At 39.2% G+C, this 17,833-nt stretch overlaps 1 protein-coding gene across 3 annotated transcripts in view; it reads left to right on the forward strand.

The window, feature by feature from the left end:
- Window positions 1-1,526: 1,526 nt before the first annotated feature.
- SLC12A6 (solute carrier family 12 member 6) overlaps window positions 1,527-17,833 on the forward strand; it is an 82,859-nt gene continuing 66,552 nt past the window's right edge. For 2 of the 3 annotated variants that reach the window (XM_032416980.1, XM_032416981.1), the window contains exon 1: window positions 1,527-1,797. In XM_032416980.1, the coding sequence (XP_032272871.1) occupies window positions 1,527-1,797 (271 nt within the window). Of the gene's footprint in view, window positions 1,798-14,968; window positions 17,626-17,833 lie in introns of those variants that run through there. The other variant, XM_032416982.1, reaches the window with a different exon arrangement.

The following is a 17,833-nucleotide window of genomic DNA, read 5'->3' on the forward strand; positions in this document are numbered from 1 at the left end:
GAAAGGGGTTTGTTTTCTCCAGTGCACGCAGCTCAGGCTCCAACACTCAACTACAATTCCCATCTTCCTCCGGGCCTCGCACGTTTGGCTCCTCGGTCCCGCTGCGACCCCGGCAGCGCATGCGCGCAACCCTTTCCGTCACCTTGCAGACTGCAGAGGCTGGGCGGGGCTCCTCGACGCTCGCGGGACGGTACCGCCCTCCGACCGCTCCCCGAGGCTTCTCTTCGGACCGTTAACCTCGAATGAGGAACGAGCTGGGAGGGAAGGGAGGGGCTGCGGCGGCGCTGGCACAGCCCGCCGGGCCCGGGGCCGGGGGCGGCGAGGTCACGTAACGGCTGCTCTGGCGTCTACCCGGGGAGGGGGCGCCCTCCCCGGCAGCCGGAGCCCTCCTGAGCGCGCCGCGGCTCCGAAACAGTTACCGGCTCGTAAACAACAGCTGCGCGCGCACCCGCATCAGCTGGCGCCGGTATCCCGCACCTGCGACCTCCTCCTCCGCTCATCCCCGCCGCCCCCTCCTGCTTAACCCGGGCCAGCCTGCAAGGCCATCTCCTCTCTTGCTAGGACCCGAAGGAAGAACGGCGAGGGGCTGACCTGCGCCGCGGCCCTGGTGGGGGAGAAAGCGTCCTCCGGCAAAGGGGTGGCCCGTCCTGTCACACGCAGGAGAAACCCAGCGAGCCGACCGTGGGCTCGATGGACTAGCAACGACCTGCCACGACCCTGAGCTGCAGTCCGAGGGATCTTGATCCGCTCGCTAGCCGCCTCCTTCCAGATCCTAGGGACCGTTCTGCCAGAAGAGCGGGTGGGCCACCCCCGCAGACCTCTTGGAGACGGGAATCCGCTCTGTCCCTGCATCCTCTGCTCACCCTTTTCATTCTCTTCTATCCAGTAGTGTGGGGTATTTTTCCCGTTATGCATGCGCATCTCTCCCACCAGACCCAAGTGGATTATTGGCCTCCCAAATATCGGCTGGCTCTACACACACCACCCAGCCAGACCTGTGGGGTATTCACCTGATACACAACAGGTGGCCGGTGTACACCGTTTCGCAATCTGATCTGTGCTATATTCGCCTGATAAGGGTGGGCCTGCGCGCACTTTGCTCAACTAGAACCGTGGGACGTTTACCAGATAAAAGACTTAACTACCTCGGCAGAAACCTGGAGGTCGAGGGGAGAAAGGCTTCACCTGCTTCTCTGAGACCATGGCACTGAGCCCGCAGCCCCGGACCAGGGGAGACAGCTAAATCACTCTTCTTTCTGAAGGAACGAAGTTCCACGAGATTGGCATCGTTTTGTCTTTTTTTTTTTTTTTCCTTAAATATTTACTGGTTGTGCACTTTCTAGGATAGTCCGTTTGAATTCTGAGTAGAATTCTTATTTGGGACTTTTTGTGTGGTGTAAATCAAGGTTATTGAGGGTTTTTTAAAAAGTTATCTTTTCTATTTTTGCAATCAAAAGTAAGTAGCGTAGGAGGAAGGATTTTGCGGGGTTTTCCTTTTTTCTTTGTTCTTATAAAGGAAAAGAATAATGCATCCTCCAGAAACCACCACCAAGATGGCTTCAGTTCGGTTCATGGTGACACCAACGAAGATCGATGACATTCCAGGTTTGTCAGATACCAGCCCGGACCTCAGCTCCCGATCCAGTTCCCGAGTAAGATTTAGCTCACGGGAAAGTGTGCCTGAAACAAGCCGTAGTGAGCCTATGAGTGAGATGTCTGGAGCCACCACTTCACTAGCAACTGTTGGACTGGATGCAGCTAGTGACCGGACTTCTAACCCCCAGGATGTTACCGAGGGTAAGTGGGAACACAGATGACAGGATACTTTAATTACTGGCTTATTTATCTGGTTGATTCCGATTATACAGTAATCATCAGGAACCGAGCAATCTCTTTTTGAGATGCCTAGGAACCCTTTGGAATAATGGTTAGCACGATGACTGTCTGTAGTAATAACTTTGGCATGTGGGAAAGAAAGTAGATTTCTATTTTTACTTCATTTTTGCCTCCTTGGAATTGAAATGAGTGGTTTTGGTTAAGGGTGAATATCAAAGAATTTAATAGTTTTTCAGTGCAGAGAATCCTAAATTGTGAAATTTAGTGGAGAGCGAGCTTTGGGGCTCTAACTATTACAGTCTGCTTTTAAGGCTAGTTACTAGCAGTAGTTATTGATCATCTCTTAGTTATTAGCTTTCCTACAAAGACTTCAGATATTGTATCACAAAATTCTTTTTAAAAATGTATATTTTACAGAGACAGTGGTTCAAGAACCTAAGTTCACAGTGAGGCCGGTGGGTCTATTGTGCTATACTGTGGAATGGAGAAATTCTGAAGAGGCTTTTGGGGCCTGATTCCCATATAATTTTGTAAAGAGGCTTTTAGGGCCCGATTTCGACATAATTTTTTCACTTTGAACTTTATATGGGTTGTATTGAGTCTCTGTAGTCAGGAAGTAGTGGTACCCAAGCCACTTCTGACTTACTTCACCACTGCAGACCTTTAGCTGCCTAAACGAGTTTGTGTTAGCTGGTTTGGAAGTTTTTACTGGATTTAGTGGGAAGAGGTGATGGAAGAGAGAAATGAGATAAAATGGAAAGGTCATAACATTTTTCAGACTGTGGGGTAGAAAAGTTTGAGAATTGCTGTACTGATTTATATGTTTAGTTTTGTGCTAAATTCTGACGTAGATATGTCAAGTAATGAAAATTTCTCTTAAGAATCTTAAAGACTCTTAAAATGGTATTCTACCCAAATTTGAAAACCATAGCTTCAGCTACTGACTTGACATTTTCCGGTGTCAGGAAATACTGTTCCTCTTAACCTAAAGGGTGCAGGAAACCAGAATGATTTTAGTTCCTTATTTCGGTTTGTGTTTTTGAATGTTTGGAAACAAGGTAGATTTGGTAAAGTTTGTAGTTCTCGAATTCACTTGACTGACTTATGGAGATACGGACTTATCTATTTACAACTTCTTGACAAACTTTATACCATGTACCATGGTATTAAAGTTACATTATGGAATAAAAATAATTTATCATTTTCTCTTCCTCAAATTCTAAATTGTTGTTTTAGTTTATATCCATCATACTATATTTAGGTTGTAAAAGTACCAGGTATAGACTATAACAGTGTTAATTTTTTTATTGCTGTAATTGTCGCTAGACAATTTATGGCTAAATGTTGTTAGACTTGTGACTTATATGTTATGGAATTGTATTTTTAATCTGTTTAAAAAGTGGACTTGAGTAATGTGTTAGCCTTCTGGAACAGGTTCCTGATCCAGGCTGCTGTTCTTACCTTATTTACAAGCATTCTTTACAGGATAGAGCGGTGTCATTTTACATGATAGGGGTAAAACTGGGACATGTCTAGGTGAAATCTATGCTGTCTAGGTGGATATGGAAGTTAAAGCTTGGCTCTCTTTCTAACATAGTCCTTAATGTTTAAATATTCTGGTACCAAATGAAAGAGAAATCAGTAGTCCAGCCATTAGATTGCAATTTCCATTATATTCTCAGGAAACTAGAGATAGAAAACTATTTTCCAGTATATTCTCAGGAAACTAAAATAGGAAACTATTTTACTAATGACCTATTTTTTTCTCTTTCTATCTTCTAAAAGAAATTCTTATGACAACTATAATCTTATGATATATTTTCCCCACTATCAGAGGGACTGGTCAAAAATACAATTATTTCATCTTTGGCTTCATAATCTGTGGATACCCTTGTTAGATCTTTATAGGATGCTGTTGTCAAGAAAATCAAGGACATAGTGATCTACACTTGTCTCTGGGCTGGCATTATTTTAGGATAACAACACTGTGTTTTCTGCAATTGATTCTGTCTTTAAGCTCATAGTGTATTTCAAAATTGTGTTTGCTATTTTAATATTTAGAATTCTGTGACTTTTTGGCCTTTTATACATCCTTCTGTGATTGTGATTGTATGATTATCTCTCCTTTCTCCACAATTCCCATGCCTCCCACATTTCTTCCACATTTAAGCTTCCCATCTTAAATTTCTTGTCATATGCTTTTTACTCACATTACATTGCACAGCAGGGGGTGGGGGTTGGGGGTGGTGTGAAACAGGAAGTTTTAAATACTTATTCTGTCTGTTTTAATTTTTTCTACTGTTGGCCTTTTGAGTAGATAATTATTTTTCTGTTATCAAAGTATTTGTTTTAAGATCTTATTTATTAGAGAGAGAGAGAGCACACAAGTAGGCAGAGCAGCAGGCAGAGGGAGAGGGAGAAGCAGACTCCCCGCTGAGCAGGGAGCCCAACCTTGTGGGGGCTCCATCCCAGGACCCTGGGATCATGACCTGAGCTGAAGGCAGACGCTTAATTGACTGAGCCACCCAGGCGCCCCTGTTATCAAAGTATTTATAATTGTCTTTTCATTTTGTCAAGGTTCCCTTAGAATTGATGGGACTGTGCAGTTGGTAAATAAAAACAAGAATCTTAGTCGGTACTTGCTTATACATGAACAGTGCCTTAAAGATACCAGGAACTGTTGAGAGTGGATAGCTTTGGGGAGTTATGAAAATAGAGTGGAGGATGGGAACTTCCCTTTACCTAAACAGTTCAGAAGGGCATGTACAATTTTTTATATTGAGGTTATATCACTTTTATAATACAAATTTTAAGAGGCATAGCATGTTAGGGAACCTCAGATGATCAAAAATTGAATTCTGAAAAAAAAAATTGAATTCTGGTCAAACCCCATTTTAAAAACTGAGGAAACTAAGGCTCACAGTGATGGTTATTCGTAGCTCACAGAGTGGCAAAGCCAAGACTGAAGCACAGGCCTCCTGACTTATATCCAGTGTTTTCCATATATCATTTTGTCTCTGCCATAATGAACATTTTTTACATTTGCCTCATAACCATCTGGCTCTCTTAAATGATTGTTGAAATAATAATTCCCAAAAAAGAGCAGGGAACATATTTTTATATGTCTTACACAGTATCTAATACATTTCATCCTTTTACAATTTAACACATGCTCCCTGAGGCTCTGATATTTGTGAGGCACTCCAGTAGGAATTATAGGAAATCTGTAGATGAGATAGTCTCTGCCTTTGTAGAGCTTGTAGTCTGGTGATGAAAATGACAAGAACCCTTTATCCATTCCTTCACCATTTACTGAACACTTTTTTAAAAAAGATCTAATTTATTTATTTGAGAGAGAGAGTACAAGCAGGGGGAGCAGCAGGCTGAGGGAGAAGCGATGCGGGACTCAATCCCAGGACCCCTGGATCATGACCTGAGCCGAAGGCAGACGCTTAACCGACTTAGCCACACAGGCGTCCTTACTGAACACTTATTAGGGGTCTGGTCCTGTTGTCAGTGTTAAGGATGCAGGACCAAGAAAAAGAATCCTATAACTGTTCTACAGAAAGTTATGATCTAATAGAGAAAACAAATGTTCATATAAATTATGCTGTATGATAAGTGCAACAATAAAGATACAGCAAAATACAAAAAAAAGGAAAAATGCAGCACGCTGTAGAATAATATAATAGATACAGCAAAGGAAAATGATGAACTCAGGTAAAAAATGGAGACACTTAGAGACTGGAGGACTTGGTGGGGTAAAGTGGTAGTGAAGGATGTAGAAGGTTTAAAGATTGTGGTCAAACAGTTGGATGTTGGAATTAATGGTTTCAGAGTTGGGGCAATTCCAGTGTTAACATGATCTAGTGTGCAGCCTTGGGAGTGGGTTTTTGAAGTGGAGTAAAAGTAGAAGCCATTTAAGTCAAGGAGCTCTAAATATACCAACTTCAAGGGTAACTGTTACCAAGTTTTTATTGGGGGGTGTTAGGTGGTAGAGATGCAAAAATAACTTAGATAAGTCCCTTCTTCAAAGAGTCACCTTCTCTCTGAAACTTTTTCTGATTCAACCCCACACCCAGATAATAGATCAGTTCTTTATATCCCTATATCCCTTACTATAGCACCTATTTCACTTAATTTTGTTGTTTTTGTTTATATGTTATCTTCCTCAATTAGGCAATAGGGTTCTCATGGACAGGGACAGAGAGTTGTCTCTGTATCATCAGCACCTAGTGTGGTGTGTGATGCTACATATAATTTGCACTCAGTAAAATATATATTGAGTTGAAGATCTTCTAGACTAAAAAAGATAGAAATATAAACAAAAATTAAAAACATACTATGATAAAGGCAAATGAAATGTACCCAATAGAGCAGTGATGCTTCATCTGGCTGCATGTTGGAATGATCTAGAGATCTTTTTAGAAAATACTTCTGCCCCTTATCTAGGGATTCTGATTTAATTGCATCAGTAGTTTTTAAAAGCTTTTCAAAAATCTGATTTCTAACAGAAAGCCAGAGTTGAAGACCAGAGCCCCAAAGGAAAGAGTGATTAATGCTGTACCTATGGGAAGACCTTTCCCACCTGATTGGGATTTCACTGAGTGGATAGGCACAGCAGGCTTTTCCTTAAATGTTAGTAGGTCTAATAGAATAGAATATTTATCTGCCCTTGGAGCCATTACACTACATGTGTGTTTAGCCTATTTGACTGATCCACCAATTCTGTGTGTTATTGGTAGGTCTCATAAATGTCTCTCATGCTAAGGTTAAATCAGAATAATGATTGACTATGCAACTTTGAAAGCTATCTAGTTTTTTTTTTTCATAAGAACATGTTTCAAAGTACTAAGTACTTTTCTATACTTCTCCAAAAAACTTCTAATTTTTTGCCCCAAACCAAAATAAGTGAATTACATTGTTTTGCCAATCAAAGGTGAATATTATAGTTGGCCCTTGACCAACACAGGGGTTAGGGGTGCCAGCCCCCGTGCAAGAGAACATTTGAGTATCATTTTTTACTCCCCCTGAACCTTAACTGCTAATAGCCTACTGTTGACTGGAAGCCTTACCAATAATATAAAGTCAATTTTAACAATTTTGTATGTATTCTATACTATATTCTTACAATAAAGTAAGCTAGAGAAAAGAAAATGTTACTGAGAAAATCATAAGAGTGGTGCCTGGGTGGCTCCATCGGGTAAGTGTCTGCCTTCGGCTCAATCCCAGGATCCTGGGATCATGACCTAAGCCGAAAGGCAGACACTTAACCAACAGATTATCCAGAAATAACACTTATTTTCACAACTGGGTAATTTATATCTAAGATGCATGTAAAAAATTTACTTAATTGATTTATTTTTTTGTAGTTGAGCAGTGTGCTAATTTCCAAATAAAATTCTAAGAATTATTAGGATATATATATAGAAAACATTTTTCCCTTGAGAGGTTAATTCTTTCCTTTCCTGAAAAATCATGTTTTGATATTTTTTCATTTTAAAGATTTTGTCAGAGAGAGAGAACACAAGCAGGAAGAGGGCAGGCAGAGGGAGAAGCAGGCTCCCCACTGAGCAAGGAACCCAATGTGGGACTCAGTCTCAGGACTCTAGGGTCATGACCTGAGCCGAAGACAGATACCTAACTGACTGAGCCACCCAGGCGTTCCAGATACTTTTTCATTTTAAAAAAGTCATTTTCTTAGGAGCTATGATGGGATTTCTCATCCAGAAGAAAATTGAAACTGATAAGGTTAAGTAACCTACTCAAGGTCATACAAGTAATAAACTGAAGAATAGTGATTTAAACCCAGGTGGGTGTGATTTTAATATCAGTATTCCTGTTATTAACACTTCCTCTACTATACTACCATTGGTTGGCTCTGTTTAAACATTTAGTAAGAAGCATAAAAGAAATGCAATTTTTATGTTCGGTGTACATTTGCAGCTTTTTGCCTTGTACTGGGGACATGAAAGGAAACAGTTTATTGTTTTTATTATTCAAAAAGAGGTAGTAAAATGACATGTTTCCTGAATCATTTTAAGGTTCTATGTTCCTGAAAGGAAATCTGGCCTAAAAATATGTATTTTAAAGTTTTTATTTTTAAGTAATCTCTACACCCAATGTGGGGCTGGAACCCACAACCCTAAGATTAAGAATTGCATGCTCCACTGATTGAAACAGCCAGGTGCCCCTCTTTCAGTGTCTTTTAAATAAATGATCTGCAAATACCCAGGGCAGCTTAGTAATGCTGAATTATACAGTTATTGATTTAATACAGTCATTTCTCCTAAAGTTAATGAATATTCTTATTTTGACCCAAGTTTCAGTAGATCTATTTGTTTTGGGTTTTTTTTAATTTTTGTTTTTTTGTTTTAGTAATCTCTACATCTCTACCCCCAACGTGGGGCTAGAACTCAGAACCTGAAATCAAGAATAGCATGTTATACTGACTGAGCCAGCCAGGCACCTCACAGTAGATCTATTTCAAAATGGAGTTTTGTTGCAAGGGAGGAAAGAAGCAATAACTTATTTAAAACAACAACAATAACAACAAAAAAACCACTTGTTCTCTGAGGTGAAATTAACAAGAAAATTTTGTTTTTAATTGTTTTTATTTTCCTTTCTTTACATTTTTAGAAATATGTCTTAAGTTTTGACCATGTGTTGCAGTTTCATTTTCTAAGCACTGTTTGTAGTGTTGATTAGAAGCCTATCTAGCAAGTATTTCATAATAAAGAATGAAATGTCATACATCAGAAATGAAATTCTGAGTGAGTTACTGAGTAGTCCATGTTCATAGTGCCAGTGTTGTTTTTGGTTGGTGATTCTTGGGTCCTACAATATCTAGGCTGTAATGACATTCGACTAATGAAAGAGATGGGCAGCCTTATATAGGGAGTTGTAATGTAGAAAAGGAAAGAGTGGAAGCTGAGGACCCTGAGTACACAGAGGCTTTTTGATAATGCCTTCTTTAATATTTGGGTCAGCAGCCAAAATGGGCGATATAGCTATCAAATTAGTTAGCCATCAACTATCCTTCTACTACATTCTTTCCTTCAGTGAAGACTCACAGCTTCAGTCCCTGAAGAAATAACTAGGCAAGGTAGTAGTATGTTGTGCTCTAAGGGTTCTGTCTATGCTTACACCATATTGTACATACAGTCCTGGTTTAAGATTGCCTTTTATTTTATAGTGAAGTAGATAATATGATTGTGAGCTCCTCGAGGGCAGGAACAGTGCCTCCTTCTCCATTGTATTCCTGTTTCCTGGCACATAGTGGGCATTCATATATGTATTGAATACATGATTTCTTCAGCTTCAATAAAGCATGAGATTTTCCTGATGTTTTGATTTGGAGAAGTCTTTGTCTTCCTTGCAATACAATACGTTGAGTCCATCAGACAATAAGGTCTTTTATGTATTATCTTTCAGTTGTTAGCCCCCAAATATGCCATATATTCATCACTGATGCCATTTTATAAAAATCCGTTTTCATAGACAATTTTTTGTAATTCTGAGATTTAGGAATTTTAAATTCTTACTATCCATGATAGTTGGTCTTCACCAAAGTAATTGATTAACTCATTAAATTCTTTCTATAATTGTTCACATAATAAGGCATAATTTAGAATTTGTGATCATTTTGATATTTTAAACCATTATTTACTGTCCAGTGTCTGAAGGAGAAAAAGGGTTTGCCGATACGCTAAATAAGGAAAATATATATACATTTTCTGCTTAAGAATGAAAGTCAGTATACTTTTACAGCTATAGCTCTAAATTTAAGTACTGAGCTGCTTATTCTCTGCCAGTAAAATGTTTACAACATTCTGTAGCACAGCCATTTGGAGTGTAGTATGTAAATGGTGCTGGTCCATGAGCTGTTTACTTAGCCTCTCTGTGAGGAGATAAGTTCAGAAATTGAAAGTTTTTAAAAACTTGGATAGCAGTTTGATAGAGCAATTTTATGTCACATCTGAATATAAAAATTAGAACTTGTGTTTGTATATTTTCCATTTTTCTAGTATTTCATATGAATTGTGGATATAAAGAAAAATAGTCCTTTACCAGAGGTAATTTGCAAAGCACTGTTCTTTTGACTGTTTGCCTAACCTTCTGAATGATACCACATGAGGTATTGTTTCCCTACCAATGGCCCTTTGAAGCTTGAGTAAATGAATGGGGGTCAGGGAGTGGGTTAGTCCTTCAGGCAAGTCTGATATTTTCCTTAAGAATCCCTGCTCTAACACGTGACCTCTTTCCTCTCTCAATATTTGAAGATAAGAAGTTAAAAATTTTTGGAACTCCTGTACCTTTTTAGAAGTTCTATAATTCAGACATTTTAAAGAAATTCTATAATTCAGATCTTTTTCCTGTCAAACAACATTCTCTTAATAAGATGAATTATTACAGATTTGTTGTTAGATTTATAGAATAATGAGTATGAAGGGTTTACAACTGAGAATAAAACATAATTAAACTTTGTTGCTCAAAGTTTATCATAAATTTACCTTGATCAAGAAAATTAAAGCATAATGTAGTTTTCTACTTATATTTAGTTGCTGGCTGGTGGTTATAATGATTCAATGAGAATGTATATCCTAAATATTTTGAAGTAATAACTTGCTACATTAGAAGCAACTGCTTGGGAAAAAAAACAGAAAAAGCAACTGCTTGGAGGTAGATTACACTTTCTTTACTATTTTTTGTAAAAATACCATTTGTAATAGACCAAATACTATAAGCACAAAACTATTAATTGTTTACAATTTTAAAGGTTCTCTCAAGTGTGGCTGGATCTTAATAGTAGATAAAGTACTCTGAATGGATCTTCAAATTCAAGAGTTTAGGAGAGATTCATAAGATTTGAATCTGTTTCCAAATCAGAATCCGTTGTTCTTTGCACACTGCTCCCACCAAATTTGTGTGTGTGTGTGTATGAGAGAGAGACAGAATTCTATGAAAAGGTGTAGACAGATGAGTTAAGTCTACATTGTGTGTATGTCATGGAACTTAGTCTGCTCTATTTTATACTTTTCCAGCTTTTTAATAGCATGCTGGTACCATTGATCAAGCTCTAGTTGCATTTTTTATTAAAAAAAAAATACTATTTAATGTATTACTAAAACCTTAACATTATATCTGCAAGATGCTCTCAGGAATGAGCAGAATGACATTTGGTAAAACTCATGTGTTCAAAATGTATGTGGCTTTTTAATTCCAGGGATTTGCTTACTGCTAACTTATTATAGAAGTTTTCTTGCATTGTGGATCCATTTTTAGCATGAATTACTAAATTCTTAAGAATCACTTCAGCTGGGCACCCGGGTGGCTCAGTCGGTTAAGCATCTGTTTTCGGCTCAGGTCATGATCCTAGGGCCCACATCCGATTCCCTGCTCAGCGGGGAGTCTGCTTCTCCCTCTGTTCTTCCCCCCTGCTCATGATCTCTCTGTCTCTCTCTCTCTCTCTCACTCAAATAAATGAATAAAATCCTTTAAAAAAAAACCACTTCAGAACATAGTGTGGTTCTAGATTGTTTGTGTATGGCTTTTGTACAATACAGTTCTCAGGTTCTGAGAACGAATAAGAAATACATATATGATTAACTCTAAAACTGAGTGATGTAGTATAACAGTATAGTACAACCTGAAAGAATCCTTATGTTGAAAATAATTTCCCACTGACTTTTCCTTGTATAAGTCTTTTCACTACATCTAATTTGTCTTTGTTTTTTTTTTAATAAATGGGTTGAATAAAACAAAATGCTAGTGGTCATGAGCTGTTAGCTGTGATTAAAAAGAAGCAGTTGGGTAGTGTAGCGTGGTAAACTATACTTTTAAAATATTACCCATAGTAGATCCAGTCTTCTAAAGAATGGGTAGGCATGCTTTTTTAAAAAAAACAGACATAATGGGGCGTCTGGGTGGCTCAGTCAGTTAAATGTCTGCCTTTGGCTCAGGTCATGATCTCAGGTTCTGGGATCGAGCCCCGCATCAGGTTTCCTGCTCAGCAGGGAACCTGCTTCTCCCTCTCCCTCTGCTGCTCCCCCTACTTGCTCTCTCTCTCTCTCTCTATGTAAAATAAATAAAGTCTTTAAAAAAAAAATAAAGATCAGACATGATGTAGTCACAAAGTTTTACTGAAACTGATTAGTAAAATAAATATAATATGTATAATATTTGGCCTAATGTACAAAGCACTATGGGAGTAGTGCCATTATAAATGCCCTTTTTGCCTTAGCCTGCCCTGTGTCTTACTACTTAAAAATACCATAGTTTTTTTTTTTTTTTAATGTAAAACTAAGTATTTCAAGTCTGTATGGTGACTGATTTCAAACAGCATTCAACACTATAAAATCAAAGTACAGGACTACCATTTATGTAACTGCCTAAATTTTATGTGAAATGGAATTTGACCCATAAGTGATTGGCTTTATACTTAGATCTAAAGATCTTTTATAAAGTGTTCAGTGAACTTCAGTTTATTGTATTTTTTCCAACATTTTATTGTGACAATTTTCAAACATACAGAAGAATTGAAAGAACACACCAGTATCTTTATCCTCCAAATGCTACAATTAACATTTTGCTATATTTGTTTTACCACATATTTATCCCTTCCAGTGGATCCATCTATTTTTGAAGCATTTTAAAGTAAGTTGCAGGCATCATTTATGCTTCAACTCTAAATACTTCTGTATGCATATAATTAATATGTAATATATAACTTAAAATGTTTTTGAGATTCATCCATGTTGTTGAATCAGTAGTTTATTCCTGGTTATTATTGAGTAATAGTCTATTGTATGAATATACAACAGGTTCTTTATCTCATTGATGGATAACCGGTCTGTTTCCTATTTGGGCTGCTATGAATGAAACTACTATAAACATACTTGTTCAAAATTTATTTTAAAAAACCTGCCAGACCAGGGTGCCTGGATGGCAGAGTCAGTTAAGCTTCTGACTCTTGGTTTTGGCTTGGGTCATGATCTTGGGGTCTTGGGATACAGCCCTTCATCGGGCTTGGTGCTTGGAGTGGAGTCTGCTTGGAATTCTCTCTCTTCTTCTCTGTCTGCCCCGCCACCTTGCGCAAGCGTGCGTGTGCTCTCTCTCTCTCGAATAAATAAACCTTTAAAAACAAAAACTGCCAGACCTCTTTCCAAAGTGGTTGTATTATTTTATATTCCCACCAACATTTGCTCTACATCCTTGCCAACAGTTGTTGTTTTCTTTAAGATTTTTTTATTTATTTGACAGCACAAGCAGAGGGAGCAGAAGAGGGAGAGGGAGAAACAGGCTCCCCGAGGAGCAGGGGACTCGATCGAGTCCTGGGATCCAGTCCGATGCAGGACTCGATCCTAAGACGCTGGAATCATGACCTGAGCTGAAGGCGGATGCTTAACCGACTGAGCCACCCAGGCATCCATCCTTGCCAACAGTTTTAATGATGATTTTAATTTGCATTTTCCTGAAAGCCAGTGATGTTGAGCACTTTTTCAAGTGCTTATTAGCCATTTATATAACTTCCTTTATGAATTTTCTACTTAAATCTTTTTCCACTTTTTTTTTTTCAAGATTTTTATTTATTTGACAGAGAGAGAGCACAAGCAGGGGGAGTGGCAGGCAGAGGCAGAGGGAGAACCAGGCTCCCCGCTGAGCAGGGAGCCCAATGTGGGGCTCGATCCCAGGACCCCGGGATCATGACCCGAGCCGAAGGCAGTTACTTAACCAACTGAGCCACCCAGGCGCCCCATTTTTTTTTCCCACTTTTTATTGAGTTTTTTGTCTTTTAATTATTGAGTTGTAGAGGATTTTTATATATTCAAGATACAAGTCCTTTGTCAAATAACATGTTTTAGGAGTATTTCTCCCCAGTCTCTGACTTGTGTGTTCATTTTCATAATGGTGTCAGTTTGTTGTATTTTTTCCCAACATTTTATTATGAGAATTTTCAAACATACGGAAAGTTGAAAGACTTGTATAGTGAACACCTATACACCCACCAGAGTCTGTGATTAACATTTTACTCTACTTTTCCTTACACGTATCTGTCCATCTATCTAAGTAAGTAATCTCTACACCAAATGTGGGTGTAGAGATTACGACCAGCTTACGACCCCTAGATCAAGAATCGCGTGTTCTACCAACTGAGCCAGCCAGGTGCCCCCATTGTCATAGTTTATTATACTTTAAATAGCTATTTCTAATTTTTAAAAAAGATTTATTTATTTGAGAGAGAGAGCGAGAGAGAGAGCACGGGGGGAGGGAGGAAGCAAAGGGAGAGGGGGAGAAACCCAGGCGGACTCCACACTGAGCACGTTGTTGGGAGGGGTAAGGGGGGACTCGATCTCAGGATCCTGAGATCAGAGCTGAGCTGAAACCAAGAGTTGGATGCTTAACCAGCTGTGCCATCCAGGCATCCCTAAATAGCTATTTCTTACATTCTACCTTCTCTATCTAATCACTCCCCACACAGCACTCACCTCAGCTTTACCAGTCCTCCCCCAAACTTTTTCTGTATTACTTTAACTTTGCCTTCAATTTTTTATGCTCCTGCACTTTTAGCTACAGTCCACCCTAAAAGAGAACTATTTTAAAGTTGCTGGGCACTGTGCTATCAAAGCATCAAGTTGGTAAATAAATTCTCCTGTCACAGATTTAACAGGAATGTGTTACCTTCTTACTTCTTAGTTTGAGGATTTTTTTAGAGGGGAGAAGTGACAGGGTAACATTTGTACATAGGCTTATATGCACAAGCTGTACACAGATTTATAATCTGAGTCATTGTTCGTGTCCATCAACTGTAGATGATTAGCCATAGTTCAAGTCTCTTTATTAAATAAATATGAAAGGCAAGATCCTATTGGAAATATCCCGTGGCACTGAAGTATTAAAGAACTTGGAACCCAGGGGCGTCTGGGTGGCTCAGTGGTTAGGCGTCTGCCTTCGGCTCAGGTCACGATCCCAGGGTCCTGGGATCGCGCCCCGCATCGGGCTCCCTGCTCGGCGGGAAGCCTGCTTCTCCGTCTCCCACTCCCCGGCTTGTGTTCCCTCTCTCAGCTGTCTCTCTCTCTGTCAAATAATTAAAAAAATTAAAAAAAAAAAAAGAACTTGGAACCCAGAATATGATATTGAAATCTCTGACAATTTGGTAGTTAAGTTCCTTTGAATAAATTAGTAGAGTAGCTACCTGAGTTGTTAAGTATGGAAATGTCACTAAGGGCACACCACACCTGACTTAGTTCATTTCAAAGATAAAATAGTTACAAAGATAAAAATAGTTACAAAGATTTCTTATGTGATAAACTTTTCTCTTTCCCCTATCTTAGTAATTTGCAACTTTGGCTGCTTGTTAGAACCATCTGGGAGGTAGGGGAGCTTTTAAAAAGTCTTATTGCCCAGGCTCTACTCCAGAGCGATTAAATCAGAATATCTGGGACAGGACCCAGACATGAGTAGTTTTAAAATCTCCCCAGTTGATTCCAGTGTGCAGCCAAGATGACAAATCAGTGCTATACAGGAACCCATGAAATTAAAGTTGGGGTGTGTCTGAGTTTTCTATGAAACTTCTATGCCACCTACTAACAAGGGTACTACAGGTTTTTAGGTTGGGCTTCGCTATTTATAAACTCTGTGACTTTGAGCAAGTTCCTTAGCCTAATGTTTCTGTGCTGATTAAATGAGATCATAATGAAAAGTTCCTAGTGCAGTGCAGAGTACAAAGTAGGTCTTCAACAACTATTGGCTTTCTTTTCTTTTAGAAATAGTATAGGAATAAATGAGGATTGTAAACCATCATTCCTTCTGTTAAATTTAGTGCAGTCCTTGATTCTTCACAGCAACCTTGCAAGGTCGGCATGAGTATTACCTTCACTGAAGAGATGGGGACACTGAGACTCAGAGAGGTCAAACAACTCTCCCAGAATCACACAATAGATGGCAAAAGGAGGATTGGAACCCTGGTCCACCTGACTCCAGTGTCCATGATTTGTTCTATGATCTTACACCCAGCTTGTTCGAAAGGCTCATTCATTCCCTGGGCTATGGGAAGAGACTGGATAATGCCATCATCCATGTGACCAGTCTGCTAAGGTGGTCTGTTTTCCACAAGTCTTCCTGCAAGCAGGGTGTCCTGAGGATGGTCCAGAACTCACCTAAGGGCTGGGCTAGAACCAGGACGAATAGAGCTGACTGGAGTAGGAGGCCGGTCTAACAGGTGGTTGACAGAAGTGGGTGGGGGGGCAGCAGAAGCAATTTTGGAAACTCCTGGCTGTTGTTTTCTGAGGCACACTTACTTTGTTGTATTTCATGGCAAAAGAACACTGTTTTGGTTGATTTTAGGTGGGGAGGGATTGAAGGAACCAAGGCTGGCTGTGAAGGGGATTAAGAAATTTAAGGCTAGATTCATTTTGGGCTGGATTTTGGAATTCAGGAGGTTAACACAATCTGAATTTAGGAAAGATTGTCTTCTCCTGGCTCAAACTATTGTGTTGTTGTTGTTGTTGTTGTTGTTGTTGTTGTGTGTGTGTTAAAAAAAACAGTGTGAAGGCACTAGTATTAATATTCATAGTAAAAGTTAGTGTCTGTGAGACTCTAAAAAAAAAAAAAAAAAAATTTAGTGCGGTCTTACATGTCAGGTGTTACTAACAACAAAGCCCTTATATTACATCATCAACATGGAAGTTAACACAGGGCTCAATTTACTGAACTCCCTTATCTAAGTTCAGAGATACGGCCTCAAACTCTATAGTTAAAGTTATCAACTGAGCACTTGATACAGTTATCTGATAAAACACACCAAGAATTAAATATGTTAAATGTGTTGAGGGGAATTATACAACTCTTAATCAGTGGGATTTTCTTGAATTTTCTTTCTTTAAAACACGATGTTTAAACTCTCTGTATAATAAAAAGTCTGAACTCTTTATAAAAATATTTTGCTCTTTTAAAACAAACTTGGACTTTTGGGAATATTACTGTCTCTTTTTGGATTCGTGGTATACACTACAGTGTCTAGAACTATGCCTTGTATAAAATATGTAGATGTTCATTGAATACTTGTGGAATTAGTGTTCTCATCTGAACAATAATTACTATTTTTCATATACTTTAAAATAAAGCAACAACAGAAGTTTACAAATAATTTGTTTCATTTTCTAAATTGATGTAGTGCCAGTTTTTCTTTAAAAGAAAAGTTTGTACAATGAACTGTTCCCTAATCTTTCTCGTGTGAAATATGAGGGCAGAGGTTGAGATCATGACGTGCACGTAGGGTTGGAAATAACTTAAGTGAAGGAAATGAGTGGGTGAGTACACAGTGGGCGGTAGTTATGAATTCTGCCCACTCTCAGCTTTTGGCAGTTCTGGGAAAGCTGCCTAAACAGTTCTTGGGATTCTTGAGCTTAACAACCATAAGCAAGGGGTGGGGTGCTTACTCCTTTTGAGTGAATGATAAACACAGTGGAAGGCGTGTCTTCCAGCGTTCCACTCCCTTGGGGCTGTAGGTCACGTGAACAGAAAGTACTTCCCTATTCCCAGCCTCGGTCTCCTGTAGGCAGTGATTTGAGTCTGAAAGGGGCACAGCAAGGAAGAGGTAGTCAGGCAAAGTAGACTGGAAGGAAGTTTAAATACAGCGAGAGCAAGGATTCCTAACTATAACAATGCCACACTTTACGGTGACAAAGGTAGAGGACCCAGAGGAGGGGGCAGCAGCTTCGGTCTCCAAAGAGGGACAGCCCAGCTTAGCAGAAATAAAAGCCCTGATTCAGCATTCGGATGAACCAGGTAAGTACTCAATTTAGGAGCTTTTAGAACCTATGGGGTCTTTTGTGAAAGAAATGGTAACTAAAATTTTAAAAACACCTCCTTAAGGATGGAGAGAAAGTAGTGTGGTTAAAGTCTTTTTCAATCAACTGTTTCACTCCCTTGTATATCTGATAACTACTCTCTTTTCACATTCTGGTTTGTTTTCCCCACAATGAGTTCTGTGTTC

The sequence above is a fragment of the Phoca vitulina genome, unplaced genomic scaffold, assembly GCF_004348235.1.
Source record: "Phoca vitulina isolate PV1807 unplaced genomic scaffold, GSC_HSeal_1.0 scaffold20, whole genome shotgun sequence".
Classification (NCBI taxonomy): domain Eukaryota; kingdom Metazoa; phylum Chordata; class Mammalia; order Carnivora; family Phocidae; genus Phoca; species Phoca vitulina.